General features: G+C 34.7%; 1 protein-coding gene across 1 annotated transcript in view; it reads right to left on the reverse strand.

Moving 5' to 3' along the window:
• Positions 1-21,457, reverse strand: part of AsnRS-m (asparagine--tRNA ligase, mitochondrial) — a 114,155-nt gene that overhangs the window by 3,344 nt on the left and 89,354 nt on the right. The window contains exons 10-11 of the mRNA XM_090386840.1: positions 4,166-4,300; positions 3,541-3,665 (exon numbers count right to left, since the gene is read on the reverse strand). Coding sequence (XP_090242966.1) covers positions 3,541-3,665; positions 4,166-4,300 — 260 coding nt within the window. The remainder of the gene's footprint in view (positions 1-3,540; positions 3,666-4,165; positions 4,301-21,457) is intronic.

Consider the following 21,457-nt stretch of genomic DNA (forward strand, 5'->3'; position numbering starts at 1 on the left):
GAGAAATTTGATTGCATGAGGCACGGTGTGTGGCTGCACCTGTTGCACATACCTAACTCCAACTTTCAGCCAAGGGTTAATCAACCGTGCCCCTTCCCCACCTTTTGTCATTTGAGCTCCATGCACTTAGCATGTGTAATGGTTAATCCTGCCTTGCACATATATCTCAGCTCACAATGAAAATTTACTTCAAAAATATATATTTGCTGTCGATGAGTTATACCTTACAGGGCTCCAAAATAGTTAGACACACAATGAAGTGTAAAACTCAGTGGTAGGTTGAGCCAGTGCATGTGGGGAATGGTTATTCTATTTACTATTGAATTCTTATAATGGAAACTAATGGACTAATGTTTTCACAATAAAATAAACAAAATTTTAGATAAAAATGTTTTAGATAAAAGTTTTACAATATGCTTCCACAATCATTTCTGCAGTCTCTGCTGATTTTTTCAACAAAAGGTAAGCTGTTTTAGAATGCTGTTCAAAATGCAAGACTCTAAAAAACAATATGATATTACCATCAACAACAAATAAAAATAAATTATTGCTCACGTAAAACAAAAATTTTGCCTACTTTAAGAAATATTTTTTATTCAACATTCAGATATTTTTGCAAATTTTTCAAAATCTCCCCAACATAATATCCAGTGCTTCAACTACAATATACAGTATATAGACAGTCTGCATGACAAGTGTGAAAAAATAAATAACTGCCAGATTTGTATTGGTCTGATTTTAATGAATGTGGGAAGGCTCAACAAATCATTCTCAGGCAAATATAAAATTTCACTGAAATTCATCCACTGAGAATAAAGTTATTACATGCAGACACACAGAGAAATAATAATTGCTAGATTTATAAAAGATCCAAATATAAAATATGAAAATTTGTCAACTAGGAGTCACTTTATTACATGCAGACAGATGGACAGGAAGATAATAGGCACTTTATGCATATTAGTATTAGCATTAGTTGAGGCATACGATGCAAGAAAGCAAGCTTACGCAGCATCAGCCAAAAAAAAAAAAAAAACCCCTCCCATTCATCTATCCATTCACTCAATGCCTGTCTAGCTGAGCCTTAAATTTATATAAACTACCAACTTCCACAACAACAGATGGAATCTGTTCCAGCAATCAACTACCTGCTGGCTAAAGGCAAATTTCTACACATCTATTGTACAACTGTCTTTTAATTTTCAGTTTTAATCTATACCCCATCAGGTTCATAATCTGAAGTCCACAAAGAGCAGCATCCGCTGATTCTCACTCTCTGTCGTTGCCCACTCAACCATCCCTTTGTCCATTGTAGCAACTTACCCTTAATACCATACTGCTGCAATTTGTACAGCAGTCTTCCATCATGCAACAATATCAAAAGCTTTCATGAAATCCAAGTATATGATATCAAAATTATTTTGTGCACCCAGTTCCTTTGTGACCACATCATAGTATCCAATCAAATTGTTCAGACAATACTTCCCCTTAACAAACCCATGCTGTGTCATAACTATTACTGCAGTCTTGTCTAGATGATCCTGCAATGTTTCTTTAACCAGTGACTTCATTATTTTCCCTGTAACACAAGTTAAAGTAACAGGTCTATAGTTACTTGTGTAACCTTTTGAACTCCCTTTGTGAATTGGGGATACTTATGCACCTCCAGTCCATGGGGACCTCCCTTGAGTCCAATTATGACTAAGGGTTTGCTGCTTCCTTTAATATAACTGGATAGATCCCATCCACCCCATGTGCCTTACTTATATTTAACTTCAACAATTTCTCCTCCACTTTGCTCTCAGTTATCACTTAGTTCCCTGTTAGACTTAGTTCCTCACAAAATCACTTAGTTCCCTGTTAGAGTTTGATAAAACTTCTGGCATTCTCCTTGAATAACTTCTCATGTGTGAATGTTGATGCAAAATACTCATTCAGTTTATCAGCTACCTGAGCAGGATCATCAATATTCAAACCATCTATGTTAAGTGGGCCAATCTGCTTCTTTCCTTTCCTTCTATAATTTACATTTCTTTTTTCTTTACATCCTTTGCCAAAGATTTCTCATAATCTGCCTTTGCCTGCCTAATCTCATTTGTGACTTGATTACAGACTAGCTTATATCTGCCATAGGCTTCTGGTGTCGCCTGATAATTTATATGCATCCCATGCATTTTTCTTCTCTGCTGACGAAATGGATGTCAGATTAATTCATCTGACGTCCATTTCAGCCTAAACTTTGAACAGTATTTCTTAGTTGGTATGAAAACCCTAGTACCCTCCAAGATTGAGTCCCCGAAGCCTTCCCATTTAGAATTCACCGTTCATAACATCATCAGTTGATCCCACTGTATAGAATTTAAAAACTGTCAGAGACCACTGTAATCACAAAAGCCCTTCCCTTTACCCTTGATGGTATTTACATCTTTAAGTAAATACCACATTAGTACACTGTGATCACTGTTACCCAGTGGTTCCTTTATCTGCAAATTCTTAATGCATGAATAATCACTGCTGATAATGAGATCAAGAGTATTACTTCCTGTCGTTGCCTCTCGAACATGTTGTTGTAGAAAACAGTCATCCAATAAATCCACAAAAGTCTTGCTAGTTGTGCGAGTGACCAATCCACAAGTTCTAGTCAATATCTGGAAAGTTCAAATCCCCCAATATAAGACATTCTGATTTACTGACCCACTAATTCTCTGCACAACTGTTCATTATACTCATCAGAGTAATGTGCCTAAAAACTGTCTTTCCTCCACAAATTTTAATACAGTTTTGATAGTTCAGTATGGTATATTTCATAGTTTCCATATTAATAGAGTTGAAATTCATGAATTCATGCCATTGGGGTGCGTGTGTGTTTAGTTTAGTTTAGTTTTAGTTTTTTTTTTAGGAGCATTAGCAACTAAGGCCATATTGCTCCGAGAGAGAGAGCGAGAGAGACCTCTTTTAATATTTGTTTGTGTTGCTTGTAAATTAGGAAGAGAGGTGGCAAGTTTTTTTTTTATACTTTGGAATAGCCAGCCCAGGGACAAAGGCAATTTGCAATACACTGCTGACAGCAGTACTGTTTTACTGACTGTCAACAAAGAATTATAAAGTCAGTACAATTTCTGGTTTAGTCATATTTACCTTCACATGCTAACTTACTGAACATAAAGTTAATGTCTAATGAAAGGATATCCATATTTACAAAAGAGTACACAATCAAATAAAAGAATGAAAAAGGAATAAAAGCAAAGGATGACAGATTTATGAACTGAAAAGTTCATATGGTTTTTTGCAAATACTATCTACTGTTGTGTGCTCCCCATCGTACAAATATAAAGATAGTCAGTCTAGTTTCACTTCAACAAAATGTTTGTGCTAAAAAAAAAAAAAAAAAAAAAAAAAAAAAATGTATGAAATCCACAGCATTTATTAAATCAATATTTTTCTGTATCAGGTTCATACCGTGAGCAAATTCTCAAAATTATACTAAAATTATATTAAAGAATTATATTATATCAACATAAGAGGTCAGCCAAGATTTACCATGCCAAGTTTTCATTCAATCCTAAATGTTTTAATTTTTCTTCTAATATATTTCCATCATCTTCTCTCAGACTTCCACCACAAACTTCACCACCAAATGGCACAAGAAGATCAAAGCAACTGACCTAAAATTGAAATGAAATACTTATTAATTAAGGATGAGGTACAAATTTGCCTTTAACAAAAATTAATAGAAAGTTTAGAACATTCGGACTATGTAATTCAATACTAACAGATTATCTTAGCATTTTGCAGTATATTAACATTGCAATAGAAATATGCAGATAATCTGATTATCTTAACTTTAATAAGTAAAATTACTAAAAATCAACAATTTTTTATTATACAATTAAAGCACATTTAGTAAGATTTTCAATAAAAATATGATACTGAAAATTAGGAACTTACAATAAAAGAATAAAAAAAAAAAAAAAAAAAAAAAAAAGAGGAAAATTAAAAAATAAATACCTAAAATATATTAAATAAAAATCAAAATTAATAGTAGTTCAGAAAACTGCTATTAATGTGATTAAAGATTGCTTGATATATGTAATAACTAAGCATATTCTTAATAAGCATTATAACAATAACCATCATATGTTGTAATATATCTTCATGTACTTACTCTGTCCGGAAAATCAGGTGTCTGTTTCATATAGAATGGTTTGATTTCTTTAGGATATTCTTCAATAAAAATAGGCATGTTGCCACAATATTGTAAAAGAAACTGTTCGTGTTCTGCCCAAAAATCCTCACCCCACTAAATAAAAAAAAAATAAAGTTTATATATTAATTTTTTGAAAATAAAAAATTTTATTCATTAGATTAATATAAATTATACACTACTGAATGCTTGAAGCCACCGGGAAATTTTAAATAATCCATATTTCACACTTATGTCATGTCCTATTAAACATTACATTCTTGGATATTGCAATTTCTTTTCTGAAGTTTAAATACTTCAGTGATTATCTGTTACAATTTGTCATACGTACTTTATAATCCAAGTCTAGAGCTGCTCTAGTTTTCTCAAATTTTCAGTTTTAATTCAAATGAATATTTCCTTAGCAAAACTAGAGGCTATTCTTACTGTACCATACATTATAATTTTTATTTCTTTAATTTAAATTAATAACAGCAATATACTCAACAATTTCTGAAAACTGTTTTAAACAACACCTTAAACAAGATAAATGTGGAGGTAAAAAACTTATTTAATCATGATTAAATCTTTTAACTTTGCCTGCAATCTTATAACTTTATATAAAACCAAATAAAATAGATTACAGTTCTAAAGTTATAAACAGCACCCATTTTATGCTATGTACATCAATTATACACAGATAATCTTTCAGAAATTTTTAATTTCAAAAATGAAACTGTAAAGAATAGAATATGCTAGCTGCCAGTTTAAAAATAAATGGTCCTATACACATACAGTGTGGTGCCTCCATAGCCAGGTGGGAAGGAGCAGCAGTGCGTAGCACACACTTCTTGATTAGACCGGGATTCGAACCCATCACCACCAAAGGAGGATGCGGAAAGGTCAGGGAATGACCACCGCATATCCCAGAGCAATATGGCCTTAGTTGCTAATGCTCCCAAATAACAAACAACAACAACAACAACATATACAGTAGAACCCGGATAAGAAATTCCCACATAAGAAGTTTTCCCCTGTACTAGGTTTGGTTTCTTAAGGCCCAATTTCACCTCTATATATTGTAAAAATTATTTGAAAAATCATCTTTACCTTATGTATGCACATCTTTTCATTTTCATTTGTGTAGTTAATATTTCATACCCTTAGGTCATTTTCCCTTCTAAGAAGTTCTAAACCTCCAGTCCCATGGAAATTTTCTTATCCGGGTTTTATATATATAAAATATCAAATATAGTGCCAATAAGTTAAAAACAGTGGAAATTAAATATGTCAAATGCACCAAAGCGCACAAAGCAGCAGCAAAGGATGCAGATATATATATATATATATATAAAGCCAAAAAAGAATAATAGCCGAAACAAAAATAATGGTAGCCGGCATCAGATAATGGTGGATAAATTTAGCCATAGTTCAAAAAAAGAACACAAATACAATTTAATTTGATGTCAGTGAAAATAAAAGTTGATACATGATCAGGTTTTTCATCACCTGACCATGTATCAAATGACTGTGTTTCCATACTTTTCCAAAGCTGTGTAAGAGTAGAAATTTGAAAATAAAGTAAAAATAATCGAAAAAGAAAAAGCAAAATAACTAGAGAGTATGGACAAGGTAGTCCCTACACAGTGTTTATAAGGAAAGTTATGGTAAATTTAATACAAAAGAATTGCAGTAAACAAATATCAACAAGTCAAAAACTTAAAGCGTAAGACATTTTAGAAAATCTATACCTGAAATGGGCAGGAAATGACAGTGCAAAAACACAAATAGTCAATCCAATAGCTGCAACCAAAGAATTAATTACGAGAATTATTCTCTTAATTCATCATAACCTTTAGGATATTAACATTCTTTTAGCGCACGCTCGTAAAGCAGGAATTTATTTCCCATAGACATAATGTTAAAAATAGGGGTTATGTTATCAACAATGACTGATTTAATCAAAGAAATGAAAATTTCTTTTTCATTTGAAAAAGAAAAATTTGAAATTGAAAAATTTCTTTTTCAATGAAAATGAAATGAAAATTTAACATTGACAAATGTAAAGTATTACATATGGGAAACAGCAACCCCAGAGCAACGTATCAACTCTGTGGTACTACACTGACAGTGGTAGAGAATGAAAGGGACCTGGGGGTGGTTGTGCAGGCAGATATGAAGTTCTCTGAGCAGTGCAGACGGGCTGCAAGAGTAGCTCATGGTGTATTGTCAATGATATATAGGAATTTTTCTAGCAGGGATAAGGAGGTGATTATTCCCTTGTATAAGGCAATGGTCAGGCCACACCTAGAGTACTGTATACAGGCCTGGAGGCATCATTTCAAGAAGGATGTAGAGCTGCTGGAATGAGTACAGAGAAGAGCAACAAGATTAGTGAATGGAACAAAGGGGTGCTCTTACGAAGAAAGGCTTAAGTTTTGCAAATTACAGTGTCTGGAGACTAGGCACCAGCGAGGTGATCTGATAGAGGTGTACAAAGCCTTGAATGGTTTGAGCATGCTCAATGCTGATGGGATTCTTCCTCTTGCTCAGAATAATCACATGAGAGGGCATAAGTTCAAATTGAGGAAAGACAGATGTAGGATAGATGTGCGGAAATTCGCCTTTAGCCAGCGGGTGGTTGGTAGGTGGAACAGACTTCCATCCCTTGTCGTGGAAGTTGATAGCCTAAATAAGTTTAAGGCTCAGCTGGACAGGTATTTCGAACGAACAGAGGGGTGAAGTGGAAATGGTTATTTTATTTATTTATTTTACTTTATTTTTTTTTTGGCTGATGCTGCATAAGCTTGCTTTCTTGCATCAAATACCTCTACTAATGCTAATGCTAAAACATATAACGAAGCCTGTAAAATCAAGCAAATTACAATAGAGAAATTATTTACGACTTACAAATGTTAAAGAATGTTTATCTTTATGAAAGAATGTTAATGAGATCAATGATCACTCGTTGATCTCATTATTGGTTCGGCACTCGTTGGTTTGTTGCACAAGAGTCACCTTCTTCAGAAATGCTTCAAGGCGTTTATTTCCAAGATAAATCTTCTCTTTTCTTCATAAATTTCAATAGCATGCATAAGCATTTTTTAACAGAACGCACAATTTGCAACTAACACGATTTGCACAGAGTAACAAGTTTACAAAGCTTAAAAAAAAAGGAATGAAGAGAAGATTCTGAAAATTTATTTATGTTTTTTATAATAACGTAAAAACCCACACAATTCCAGCTATTAGTATTTTTACAAATGCAATAACCCGTTTTATTACCCGTTTATAATTGCTTGCAGTAACAGAAAAGTCCGATAAACTGGAAAGTGCAAATTGTTTTTATTGTTTTATAGTTGTGACTTCCAGAAATGTGCTTTAGAAAAATATCACAAAGCCGTTCAAAATTGGTTCTTATAACATATGATAACGATGAAAGTGTTGTGCGTTTAATGATTTGAATTGGTAACTAATACAATTTACACTATAAAAACGACCTTTTAGGGAGTTATACTACGAAAATCTGAACTCCCGAGGTTGTGGAATGAATTACCAAAAAACAATGTGTTATTGGGTTCACATTACAATATTTTTGCAATATGATGGTAACGGATTAATATTGTAAAGCGGGGTACACTGTACTGTATAGCTACGCACGTGGTTTGAAATGCAGTATTTATGTATGTTTAACATTCATTTTTTGCAATTAATGTTCATATTTTCGATTTTGTTGATACTTAATACTTGGGGGGGAAAAAAAAAAAACTCGTAAACTGCCTGTGTATGCATGTATGTATTTATAATTATATTAGTGATAAAAAAGAAAAGAAAGTTAAAACGACAGTAACTGTAACTAATATTTATGGGTCAATGCAGCTGCAAGCAATCATGCAATACACGCATGTCTATAAAATATTAAGGATAACAGAAAATAATAGAAAAAGTAAATCAATCAAATAATAATACTATCAGGGACTTAAGAAAACGCAAAAAAAAAAAAAAAAAAAAAAAAAAATTATTATCGCTTTTTACCGACAATCTAGATGACTTCAACTGGGGCCAACCACCCAGACTGAAGGCAAAAAACGACAAAAGGTTCTCTGTTTCTGTAATGATCAATATATGCTAAGTAATTTAAATCTAAACCAAATATAAACCAGTATAGGCCAAATATAAATCAAATGTAAATAAATTTTAGAATTATTAGAACCGAATGTAAGAAATATAAGTAAAATATAAATGTAAGCATATATTAATCATCGTTGACCCGACAGAGAACGTAATTTAATGATTAAAATAAGATTAAATATATAATACATACTACATATTTACCGTATCTAGGACATAATGTAATAGTCGTCAAAATAATATGTGGTGCCCCCAATGTGATGAATACAGTAAAAATAAATATAAATAAATAATTAAATTTAAGTTAACGCAAAGAGAAACATGCAGATAGTAAGAAGAAAAACTAAAGGAGTAGGAATAATAGAACCTGAACTCCACAAAGGTGAAAAATAGTGGCATAGTTAAGAAATAGTTTCTCCTACGTCCTCGGATTGCCCTAATAATTTCGGAGAAATAAAAATAAAGAGTGTAGGACAGTTTAAAGACATTATAAGATATAAGTAGTGGCTCGGGTATGCCCGGGATCGCAAACCCATTCCTATAGTAGGACCCTGAGCTGAATTTGCATGTTACCTCAGCGTGAACTTAAGTAAATTTAAATGAATTTAACTATATATATATATATATATATATATATATATATATATATATATATAAAAAAAAAAATGATACACTGTAATTTGCAAGCCGGTGGGTACAAGTTTTCTACGCCGTAAGATACCAAGAATGCAAAGTGTATCTTATACATATATACATGGCACTAAATATGACAATTATATTGAAAATTATATTGAAACAATAGGTTCAGAAAAATTTTTGAAATTAATTATGCTTATCACTTTCCTGAAGTGATATTTCAGGTAAGCGATAGGGAAATTATTATTAATCAACTTGCCATACAACGCTGTTATGCCCGCTGAACAGTTTTTATTACTATTGCAAATATAAGCAATCCTTAGACATTGCGATAAAATTATATTAGCATGCACTGATTTTGATATATTGGATCTCCAGTTTGCAAGGCTGACTACATTAAAATTAAATGCGTCTCTTTTATTATATACGTTTACATCTATATTATTATTATGGAATATTTCTATATGAAGATCCAAGTAATTTGCTACAGTATCGGAACTATTCGTTTTTTCTAATACAAGTTCTACTGGATATAATTTACTGTAATCCTGTACAAAATGTGGACAATTAAAAACACAGATCATCTACGTATCTGTATATAATCTGTATGTATGTATATATATATATACAGGGTGTCTCAAAAATATTGGTACAAACATTTAGGGGAGGTAGGAAACATCTAAAGGAATGTGAATCGCACAGGAACCCATAACTGGAAACGTCAAGGGAAGGTAGTAACAGAGGCACAAGAAGCAGAAATGACACAAGACAGTAATTAGTGGCAAACATTTATTTGACATAATATTAACAATACAACAGATGCTCAAAGGTTCCACCATGAGACGCGATGCATGCATGACACCAACGCAGCATGGATTGGAGGATACGGTCGAACACACCTGAAGTTTCTTTGACAGTAGCAGGAGCGCAGATGAGTCTCGCCGCGAGTCTCAGATCATCTACGTGTCTGTATGTATGTACAGTGAAACTTCTCCTAACGGACACCTCTCGTTAACGGACATCTCTCTACAACGGACATTTTCAAATTCCCCAACTCACCTCCATTGGTTTTAACGTGTTTTCAGCTTCTGTCTAGCGTTACAGAGAATGTCTAGCGGACATTCTCTGTAACGGACGCGGACAGGCAATCTGCACTGTTTTGTTTAGATTAGCACTTAATTTGATCTCCCCATAACGGACTGCAGGAGAGCTCACGGCCCTTTTTCTAGGAACTTTTCTTCCACATATTGCCTCAATCTATTTTCTATTTCCGATTCTCTGAATTTTATCAAGGTTTATGTTGGGGTTGTAAACCCTTTATCAAGAATTTTTAAGGCACGTGTAAAACTTCTGATGAATTCGGTGTGTGCAGGGGCGGAGTGAATTTGGTCGGCCTTTCGTCTTTGGAGTTTCAGTTTTCAGTTTTGTTCAGTGTCGTGTGAAGTGCACAATGTCTTCTCGTAAACATTTAACTTTAAAAGATAAAGTCGAACTCATTAATGCGTATGATTGGCAAAAAAACAGTGTTCGCAATCTCGCTGCAAAATTCAAAATCGGGAAGACGCAGGTAAGCGACATCCTAAAGAAAAAAAATGAACTGCTCAAACAATTTTGGCAACACGGAAATGATTACGTTCAAAAATTATTCCCGAAAACTGTTGGACTTCAAACTGACAATGTTATGTATGAGTGGTTTTGTCGCGCACGTGCTAAAAAAATTCCCATTAATGGGCCTATTATTAGGGAAAAGGCTTTGGAGGTTGCGAAATCTATGGGAGTAAATGAGTTCAAAGCTTCTGTGGGATGGCTAGACAAGTTCAAAACTCGGCATAAAATTTCTTGGAAAACCGTAAGTGGTGAAGGTGGATCTGTTGATACTGGGGTTGTAAACAGAGTGGACCGTCAAATTGGAAGAGTTATGTTGTGATTTTGAAGCTAAGGATATTTACAACTGTGACGAAACAGGGTTGTTTTTTAAAGCTCTTCCTGAAAAAACAATGAGTCTAAAAAACGAAAAGTGCCAGGGTGGAAACATTTCTAAGGAACGCTTGACTGTACTATTGTGTACAAATATGCTGGGAGACTTTGAACAACCTCTTGTTATAGGAAAACCACAAAATCCTCGTTGTTTCAAGAGCATAAAGTTGAATCTTTTGAATGCTCACTGGAAGTCTAATAAAAAAGCGTGGATGACATGAGATATCATGAGCGAATGGATATGTCACTTTAACCAAAACAGAAAAATTATTCTTTTCATGGATAATGCTGCATCTCACCCGCACATTGAATTGTCCAACATTCAAATCGTTTTTCTGCCACCAAACACATCTGCAGGGTGTCAGCCCTTGGATCAAGGGATAATAAAAAATTTTAAACTTCACTACAGAAAACGTGTTTTAAGACATCTCATTGCAAACATGAACAATGTAACATGTGTGAGTGACCTTGCAAAGAAAATCAGCATCCTAGATGCGATTCAATGGATTTCCTCTTCAGTAAATGCAATTAGAAAACAAACTGTCGTGAACTCTTTTGTCAAGTCTGGCTTCTCAAACACAAAAATTGAAGTTGTGAACAGCAATGTGGAGCACCAAGAAGAACAAGAACTTCAACATCTATTGATAATGTACGATACTTCAGCTACAAGTGACCCTGGCTACAAAGATATAGACTCGAACCTCACTACAGAAGATGGTGCTCTAGATATCAACGACATTATCATCGATATTTTTCAAGTTCCTCATGAGGATGAAGAAATGGAAGCAGGTCATTCTGTCGACGAACATATTAACGACGAACCACCGATGAAAATAGAAGAAGCGCTCATACAAATCAATCGTTTAAAAATGTTTTTCGCCGCTGAAGAAGATACTGAAGGACTTTCGATGGTTTCTTCACTCCAAACAAATGTTGAAAACAAAATTATCAGCCGGAAGAAGGTGCAGAAGAAAATAAGTGATTACTGTATGTATTTTTCTTAAGATAAAGTCATAATATGCATAGCACAATTGTATGTATATTATTTACAAAAATATTGTGAGAAATCTGTATATAATTTAATTTAATTTTATTTTACAAAAATATTGTTCAAAATCTCTATATATTTTAATTTAATTTTACATTAACCGTTTAACGATTTTTCTTTCTTTCTTTTTTTTTTTTTTCTCCCTCAGACTTCTTGTTAGCGGACACCTCTCTAACGGACAGATTTTCATTCCCCATGGCTGTCCGTTAAAGGGAAGTTTCACTGTATATATATACAGGGTGTCTCAAAAATATTGGTACAAACATTTAGGGGAGGTAGGTAACATCTAAAGGAATGTGAATCGCACAGGAACCCATAACCGGAAATGTCAAGGGAAAGTAGTAACAGAGGCACAAGAAGCAGAAATGACACAAGACAGTAATTAGTGGCAAACATTTATTTGACATAATATTAACAATGGGGTACAAGATGGATGCATTTCGTGATGTTACAACAGATGCTCGAAGGTTCCACCATGAGACGCGATGCATGCGTGACACCGACGCAGCATGGATTGGCGGATACGGTCGAACACACCTGAAGTTTCTTTGACAGTAGCAGCACTGCAGACGAGTCTCGCCGCGAGATCCATTTCCGTCTCCACAGGCGATTCATACAAGATAGATTTGAGGGCCTCCACAGAAAGAAATCAAGGCTCAATAAATTAGGTGAGTGTGGAGGCCAGGCAACGGGTCCACCACGGCCAATCCATCGATGCCCAAAAAGCCTGTTCAAATGGTCACGAACACACCTTCCATAATGGGCAGGCGCCCCGTTATGTTGAAACCAAATGTTGTGTCTCACATTTTCTGGAACATCGTCAAGTAACCCTGGTAGAACTTGATCAAGAAAGATCCGATATGTAGCAGAGTTCATGAGGGATGGTAACAGGTATGGGCCGACTAAGCAGTCATCGACCATACCTGCCCACACATTTATTGCGAAGCGATGTTGTGCCACATGGGGGCACCCACCGTGTGGGCCCTCTGCTAATCCATACACTAGGTGCAATGTCTGCCAGCTCACAGTTAGTATATCGATGCGGCGACTACTGCTTGAATGAGTAAACCAGAAATTTTCCCTTTATCGAACTGATGAAAAGCGCTGTGTACCGACTTACAGTGACATTTCCGGTTATGGGTTCCTATGCGATTCACATTCCTTTAGATGTTACCTACCTTCCCTAAACGTCTGTACCAATATTTTTGAGACACCCTGTATATATCATACACACACAAATATTATTTAATTCAATAGATATAGCATAAAATGGAGGTGAATATCGCAACCTACAAAGGACTCTATCAGCCTCTATATACTGTATACAGAGCAAACCCAATCATAATAATTTCATATTTACAAAATACCAAAATACAGATAAATACTCAATTTTTAACAGTTATTATTGAAATAGGCTAACATCGAAAGGCACGTCATCATGGGGCTAGCACCTCTCAATATATGCCATCAATAACAACTTCTGCTATCTGCAGAAACAGATAGCAGAAGTTATGCCAGCCTAACCATATTATGATATACTAAATATAGTATAAATAATAGTATTAAGTTTAAATTAGATTATGTAAAGCTGAATTTTGAGTTGATAATAGCTCATATTATAATCAGTTATCTGAAATTACGTAATATGAAAATAACAGCAGACTGTAAAAAATAACTGCAAGCCCTACAGATAGCCAAAAAACTTAAAAATTATTAAAATATATACACAAGTGTTTCTGTTTCTTAAGAAAAATGAACAGGTGAATAGCAAAAGCAATGGCATAAACCAATATCTAGGTGAAAGGAATAGGTGCAAGGATAGAAATAGTACCTCAATCTCAATCGAGTTGCTCTAATAGATTTTGAGGCATAAGATATTCGAGTTGGATAGTATATAGATAAGAGCAAAGGCAAAGTTAAATCATCTTTGATGGCATTAATCTGTCCTAACCAGTAATTTTATCTGTTTTTAAATAAGTAAATATATTTTTTAAATTAATATTGCTCTCTATGCGTTCTGCCTGACTTTTGACTTATCTACCAGGAGACACATTATGCTAATTATGCAAATAAAGCTAATTTAGATTGCAGTACTTGTAAAATTTTCTATATCGGTAACTGGAAAGCCTCTATTAGTATTTTTCTCTATATATTTGCATTTTCTATTAGGTTATTATTATTTGCATTAGCTAAGATGAGTTATTTTACTACTAAAGATAATAGGATACTACGTCGGTCGTGTATGCTAAACTGTACTGCGGTTTCCACTGGGGCTCTGGGTAAACCGATGTTATGCAACTGGCCAAGTAGCATTAGATGCTTTAAGTTCGTGTCTCCTAGTATTGCAAATGGTAACATTAAAATGCATAGTAATAAGCAGGTACAGTCAGAAAGTTGCAATAATAATAAAGATAATAATAATGAATTTAAATTCAGATGTGTGGTAAAGAGCATTGTCTGACATCCATTTATGAACATGTCACAGTGTGCTACAGAAGTGAATATCTTTCCTACTTTTTGCCATGCCAGTGGGGTAGTTTTATGTGATCAAATGTGGAGAATGTGATGCCAAATATGTGGGCCACTGCATTTGAGAATTAATGTTCACAGATCTCATATCAGGTCTTTCAAAAACAAAAAAAGATATTGAATTACAGCACGTTCAAGTTCATAGTTTTAAAAAAATTTCCATTTCTATCCTAGCCACAGAGGGTAATTATAATAATAGGTTAGGTTTAGAAAACCTACATATTCTAAAGCAAAAATCACTCTATCCATATAGACTGAACAGTAAATTTAATGGACAATGCTTTGCCAGCATTAAACAGGACCAATGTATATTACATAATATGTTCCAATTGGTCACAAGGCTACAGTTATTAGACATTACAGGAAAAAGAGTTTACATTGTGGTACAAATAAGATATTGTTAAAGTCATGGGATCAACCTATCATTAATATCAAGATGATTCATGACATAGTTTTTGGCATGAAAGTTAGCGGGTTAAAGGCCTTGCTAAATTTATGTAGGGATTACAACTTTATCAATTTACACCTGCAACATTTAGCATTAGCAGAGGGATTTGATGCAAGAAAGCAAGCTTATGCAGCATCAGCCAAAAAAAAAAAAAAAAAAAAAAAAAACCACTTCCACTTCACCCCTCTGTTCGTTCAAAATACCTGTCCAGCTGAGCCTTAAACTTATTTAGGCTATCAACCTCCACTACAAGGGATGAAAGTCTGTTCCACCAACCAACCACCCGCTGGCTAAAGGCAAATTTCCGCACGTCTATCCTACATCTGTCTTTCCTCAATTTGAATTTATGCCCTCTCAGGTGATTATGCTCAAATCATTCAAGGCTTTATACACCTCTATCAGATCACCTCGCTGGTGCCTAGTCTCCAGACACTGTAATTTGCAAAACTTAAGCCTTTCTTCGTAAGAGCACCCCTTTGTTCCATTCACTAATCTTGTTGCCCTTCTCTGTACTCGTTCCAGCAGCTCTACATCCTTCTTGAAATGAGGCCTCCAGACCTGTACACAGTACTCTAGGTGTGGCCTGACCATGGCCTTATACAAGGGAATAATCACCTCCTTATCCCTGCTGAAAAAATTCCTGTATATCATTGACAATACTCCATGAGCTACTCTTGCACCCGTCTGCACTGCTCAGAGAACTTCATATCTGCCTGCACAACCACCCCCAAGTCCCTTTTATTCTCTACCACTGTCAGTGTAGTACCACAGAGTTGATACATTGCTCTGAGGTTGCTGTTTCCCATGTGTAGTACTTTACATTTGTCAATGTTAAACTTCATTTGCCACCTCTCAGCCCATCTGCTCAACCTTTCCAGATCCTGTTGCAGCAGCATAGTGTCAGTAGTGTCCTTGACAACCCTGCCAACCTTTGTATCGTCTGCAAACTTCGACATTAAGCTTGATATACCATCATCAATATCATTTATAAATACAGAAAACAATAATGGAACCAACACTGAGCCCTGAGGGACTCCACTAATAACATTAGTCCACGATGAGCAGTGTCCATTGATTACCACTCTCTGTCTTCTCCCCCTCAACCACCCCTTTATCCATAGCAGCAATTTGCCTCCAATGTCACACTGCTCCAATTTGTGTAGCAGTCTTCCATGTGCAACAGTATAAAAAGCCTTTCTAAGATCCAAGTATATAATATCAAAGCTATTCCCTGCATCCAGTTCTTTTGTGACTGCATCATAATATCCAATCAAATTGGTCAGGCAAGACTTCCCCTTAACAAAACCATGCTGTGTCCGAGCTATAACTGAAGTCTTGTCTAAATGATCCTGCAGTGCTTCTTTAACCAGTGCCTCCATTAATTTTCCTGGAACAGAAGTTAAGCTCACAGGTCTATAATTACTTGTGTCAGCCTTTGATCCTCCTTTGTGAATTGGGGTCACATTGGCACATTTCCAGTCTATGGGTACCTCCCCTGAGTCCAAGGAAGCCCTCATAATTATGGCTAAGGGTTTGCTTACTTCCTTTGTTGCCTCCTTTAATATAACTGGATAGATCCCATCCACCCCAGGTGCTTTTCTTGTGTTTATCTTCAACAGTTTCTCCTCCACTTTACTCCCAGTTATTTCAAGATTCTGTAGCTTACTGCTAGAGTTGAATACACCTCTGGCATTCCCCTCGCTGAATAACTCCTCATGTGTGAATGTCGATGCAAAATATTCATTTAGTTTGTTAGCTACCTGAGCAGGATCATCAACAGTTGACCCATCAATATCAAGTGGACCAATCTGATTCATCCCCTTCCTTCTAGAGTTTACATAAGTAAAGAACTCTGCTGTTTTTCTTTGCATCCCTTGCCAAGGATTTCTCGTAATCTGCCTTCGCCTGCCTAACCTCCTTTGTAACTTGGTTGCATATCAACTTGTATCTATCATAGGCTTCTGTGTCATGTTTTAATTTGTAAGTATCCCATGCATTTTTCTTCTCTGCCATATGCCTCATTAGTTCATCTGACATCCATTTTGGCCTAAACCTTGAACAATATTTCTTAGTTGGTATGTAAAGCCTAGCAGCTTCCAAGATTAATTCTTTGAATGCTTCCCATTTTGAATTTGCTGTTGGTAACATCATCAGTTGGTCCTACTGTATAGAATTTAAATACTGTCTCAGTCCATCGTAGTCACCTTTACGGAAGCAATAACCCTTCCCTTTACCCCTAATGGTAGTTACCTCTTTGAGTAAATCCCACTTCAGCACACTGTGATTGCTGCCATCTAGTGGTTCATTTATCTGCAGATTCTTAATGCATGAAGAATCACTGCTGATAATCAAATCAAGAGTATTACTCCCTCTAGTTGCCTCCCGAACATGCTGATGTAGAAAACAATCATCCAATAAATCCACAAAAGCCCTGCTAGTGTGTGAGTGACCAGCCCCCAAATTCCAGTCAACATCTGGGAAATTAAAATCTCCCATTATAAGACTCTCTGATTTACTGGCCCACTCTATTTCCCTGTACAGTTTCTTATTATACTCATCAGAGTCATTAGGCCTATAGCACACTCCTACTCTCAATTTTGATCTCCCAATGCTTATGTCACACCAAACTGAGTCGACCCTGCACTGTCCAGCGATGTCGACTGGCTTCACTTCCTTGGTTTTTATGTGTTTCTTAACTAATAGCATAACCCCTCCCCCTTCCTATTCTGTCTATCCTTTCTGTAGACGTTGTACTCGCCAAATTCCAGTTCTGCATCCCTTATATCTGTGTGACACCACGTCTCTGATATCCCAACAATATCTGCCTTTGATGTTTTGAGCAATACCTCAAATTCATCAAATTTATTTACTAAACTCCTAGCATTGGTGTACACGCAAGTATGCCTACACCTGTTTCTATTCTTAGCTACCCTAACACAACCCATGTGTTTACTTGTACTGCAATGGCTCCCAGCAGTCTCTGAAATATCATGCATCTTGTTTTTCAGGCTTCTGCTCATTCTAATAGAAGCAGTGCAAGAATCTCTTTCACCTCTGCCAGTGGCTACTGTCAATCTTTTGGTCTTTGTCTCCCCCCAAGCTAGCAGTTTTCCGACCCACCTAACACTGTCTCGATAGCATCAGCAAATATTCTTGCACCCTTTCTATTTAAGTGTATCCCATCCCTGTAGAAGCAATCTCTCCTGTTAACAAGTACAGTCCAGGCTGAAAAATTGTCTAGTATATTTAAGTTTAAACTGGGAAATATCAATATAGTTACTAAAGAATTCATAAGTTTTAAATTTTTTAATAGTGTTTTAGGCAACATTAATTTAGAGCAGATTCTAAACCACTTTAACTATGCATTGCCTTTAGCAAGTTCAAGGATTAGAACTAGATTCAGTTATGTTAAGCCTATTGGTCTAATAGTCTGTAATTATAAAAAGGAAGCTATAAAGCTTAATAGTGTAGAAAATGATGCATGTGCTTCTACCATTTACCAGAATACCAACCTTACACTGATATGCACCATAAGCATATCATTACAGGAGACTTGAATATTGTCCAGCATGCAGAACTAAGGAAATTGTTATCTTATGGTTTTAAATTTAGGCCTCGTTTTAGGACTAGTGTTAAGCAAATTTGTAAGCAAATTCGTATTGATCTGATACAATTCGGTCTAAAATAGGCATATAAATATAGTAGTATGCCTGTTGAGGCTTTCCATATGTGGATTTGCCTTACATTCGAGGCATTGGTTAAGCAGATATATTGTAAGTTCAAATGGTGTGATAAGGACATGATATTTGATTTAAAGTTAATTAAACAGGAGTTATGGGATGTGCAATCTAGATTTATTACCACAACTATTGATAAGGCAGCCAACAACTATGGTATTATTTGTAAAAATTTTATACTGCTAGTTTATTTAATGAACTTAACAGTACAACCTACAGGAAAGAGAAAAAAAAAAATAAGAATATTATCAGGAAGAGATTGGTTGCTATTAATAAAAGGTTAAAACTGAACTACTCTAACACTAAATTTCCATACATGCATTGGATCCCTAAATTTCATAAGTCCCCTGTCACATTCAGGTTTATAACTTCTTGCAGAGATAGTTATGTAAAAATACCACATAAAAAGCTAGAATCTGTTAAAAATTATATTGGAAAATGTGGGTGATTCTAAGATTATTTTAAATAATAGTATGGTATTGGATTACCTGAATACCAATTCAACAGATATTAGATATATCGGTACATATGACTTTCATAATCTTTTCACTAGTATATCACGTGACAACTTAAAGGTATTCAGCAAATATTATAATGCATATAATAGGGTTATATCTTGTGATAAGTATTACTGGGATAATTTAATAGACTTAAGTTTATTTAATTGCTATATCATTAATGGTAGTACAGTATATAGACAGCATACGGGTATAGATATGGGAGTATGTGGTTCGTGTATTGCAGCTAATCTGAATCTGCATCACTATGAAAGTAAATTTAGAAAAAGTACAATACTTTATAGATATATTGATGACCTTATAGCTATTAATGAGCCTAATTTTTTTTTATATAGGAAATGGCTATTTTTTATCCTACGGAATTGCAGCTTGAGTGTACAAATAAATGGAGTATGTTGACAGCCACATTTCTAGATATAGATATTGAAATTACAAATGAGAAAGTAGAAACGAAAGTGTACGACAAACGTAGAGATTTTATATTTGAGACAGTTATCCTCACACATTGGCATTCAAACATCTCCCATAGAATTCACAATAATATAATTTTATTGCAAGGATTAAGATTCATTAGAATATGTAATAGTCACGAAAATATTTTAGTTTCACTAAAAGAATTTATTAATAAGCTTAGGAAAAATGGTTTCCCTCTTAAATTTATATTTAAGCATCTATATAGAGCTGTTTTTATAGCTATGAAATTATGGCATGAAAATATTAACCCTCATACAGTGGTTAAAAAGTTAGGGAAATACTAATGAGATGTCTTCCTTTTAGCTTATGTATATAAGTACATATTAGGCACTCCCCATAGAACGGTTGATCTATGTCTTACACTCTAAAAAAGTTGTACCCATAGTTGTTCAATGGGAAGGAATTAATTTTTAATTTTATTCTTAATTATGAGTAAATTTATATTTTGTATTGATATTTAGTATTAATATTTGGTGTTTCTTCATCATTTTATGTGGTAATTGGTTTAAGTTTCTTTTTTCACCATTGGTTTCTGTTGCTTATGTTTCAATTTCATGTTTGGTTTATGTAGCTTATTTTTTTAAATTTTTTTTTTGTCGGCATTTGATTTTTGTTCAGAGGTCGCTGCTGTCCACATTGTTTTTAATTGGATGAAGAGTGATCTATTATCTTATTTTACAGTATAGGGAGCTTTGAAATTTCTTTCATTTCACGCAGCAGCTTGGGTCTATCCACATTTTTTGTAAGTTCTGATCCATTGGTAAGGATTGCTTTGGTCTTTAAGATGGTCACTCGGTACTTGATACAGGCAATTTTATCCTGTCTTTTAATTTTAACTTTACTTCTGAAACATAATATGTACATGCTTCTTTACACAATGAATTACCAGGCGAAGGCTTTACACCCCCAGTAATTTTCTGAAGTAGTTTATATTCATTTTCTTTGCCTTTGCTCTTATCTATATACTATCTAACTCTAATATCTTATGCCTCAAAATCTAATACAGCAATTCGAGGGAGATTGGGGTACTATTTCTATCCTTGCATCTATTCCTTTCACCTAGATATTGGTTTATACCGTTGCTTTGCTATTCACCTGTTCAATTTTCTTAAGAAACAGAAACATTTGTGTATATATTTTAATAATGTTTAAGTTTTTTGGCTATCCGCAGGGTTAGCAGTTATTTTTGCCAGTCTGCCATTATTTTCATATTCGTAATTTCAGATAACTGATTATAATATGAACTATATTATATACGAACTGAATTTTGAGTTTTATCAACTCAAAATTCAGCTTTACATAATCTAATTTAAACTTAATACTATTATTTATATTATATTTAGTATATCATAATATGGTTAGGCTGGCATATAACTAGCAGAAACAGATAGCATAAGTTGTTATTGATGGCATATATTGAGAGGTGCTAGTCCCATGATGATGTGGCTTTCAATGTAAGTCTATTTCAATAGACTTACATTGAAAGAGAACGTGGGTCATATGGTTATATATGTGGCGGCTACTGGCTTAAAACAAAAATGAACTGACAACTTGGACAAGAAATATAAGGTCATGCTGGAAAAATGTTATTGTGTCTGCAATTGTGCCCACACAAGACAAGGACTACATTGTGGAAGTCTTGTGGATTAACTTCAGACCCGAGGGAGTCTGCAAGGTTTATGGGGGAGGGAGGTTCCTCAGCTCTCAATTACCTGTCATAGTTAATAGAAGGAATTTATATTAGAGGATGGAATTCACTTTAATGGGAGAGGTGCA

This window comes from Mastigoproctus giganteus, chromosome 1 (assembly GCF_048544385.1).
Source record: "Mastigoproctus giganteus isolate SK-2022 chromosome 1, ASM4854438v1, whole genome shotgun sequence".
Classification (NCBI taxonomy): domain Eukaryota; kingdom Metazoa; phylum Arthropoda; class Arachnida; order Uropygi; family Thelyphonidae; genus Mastigoproctus; species Mastigoproctus giganteus.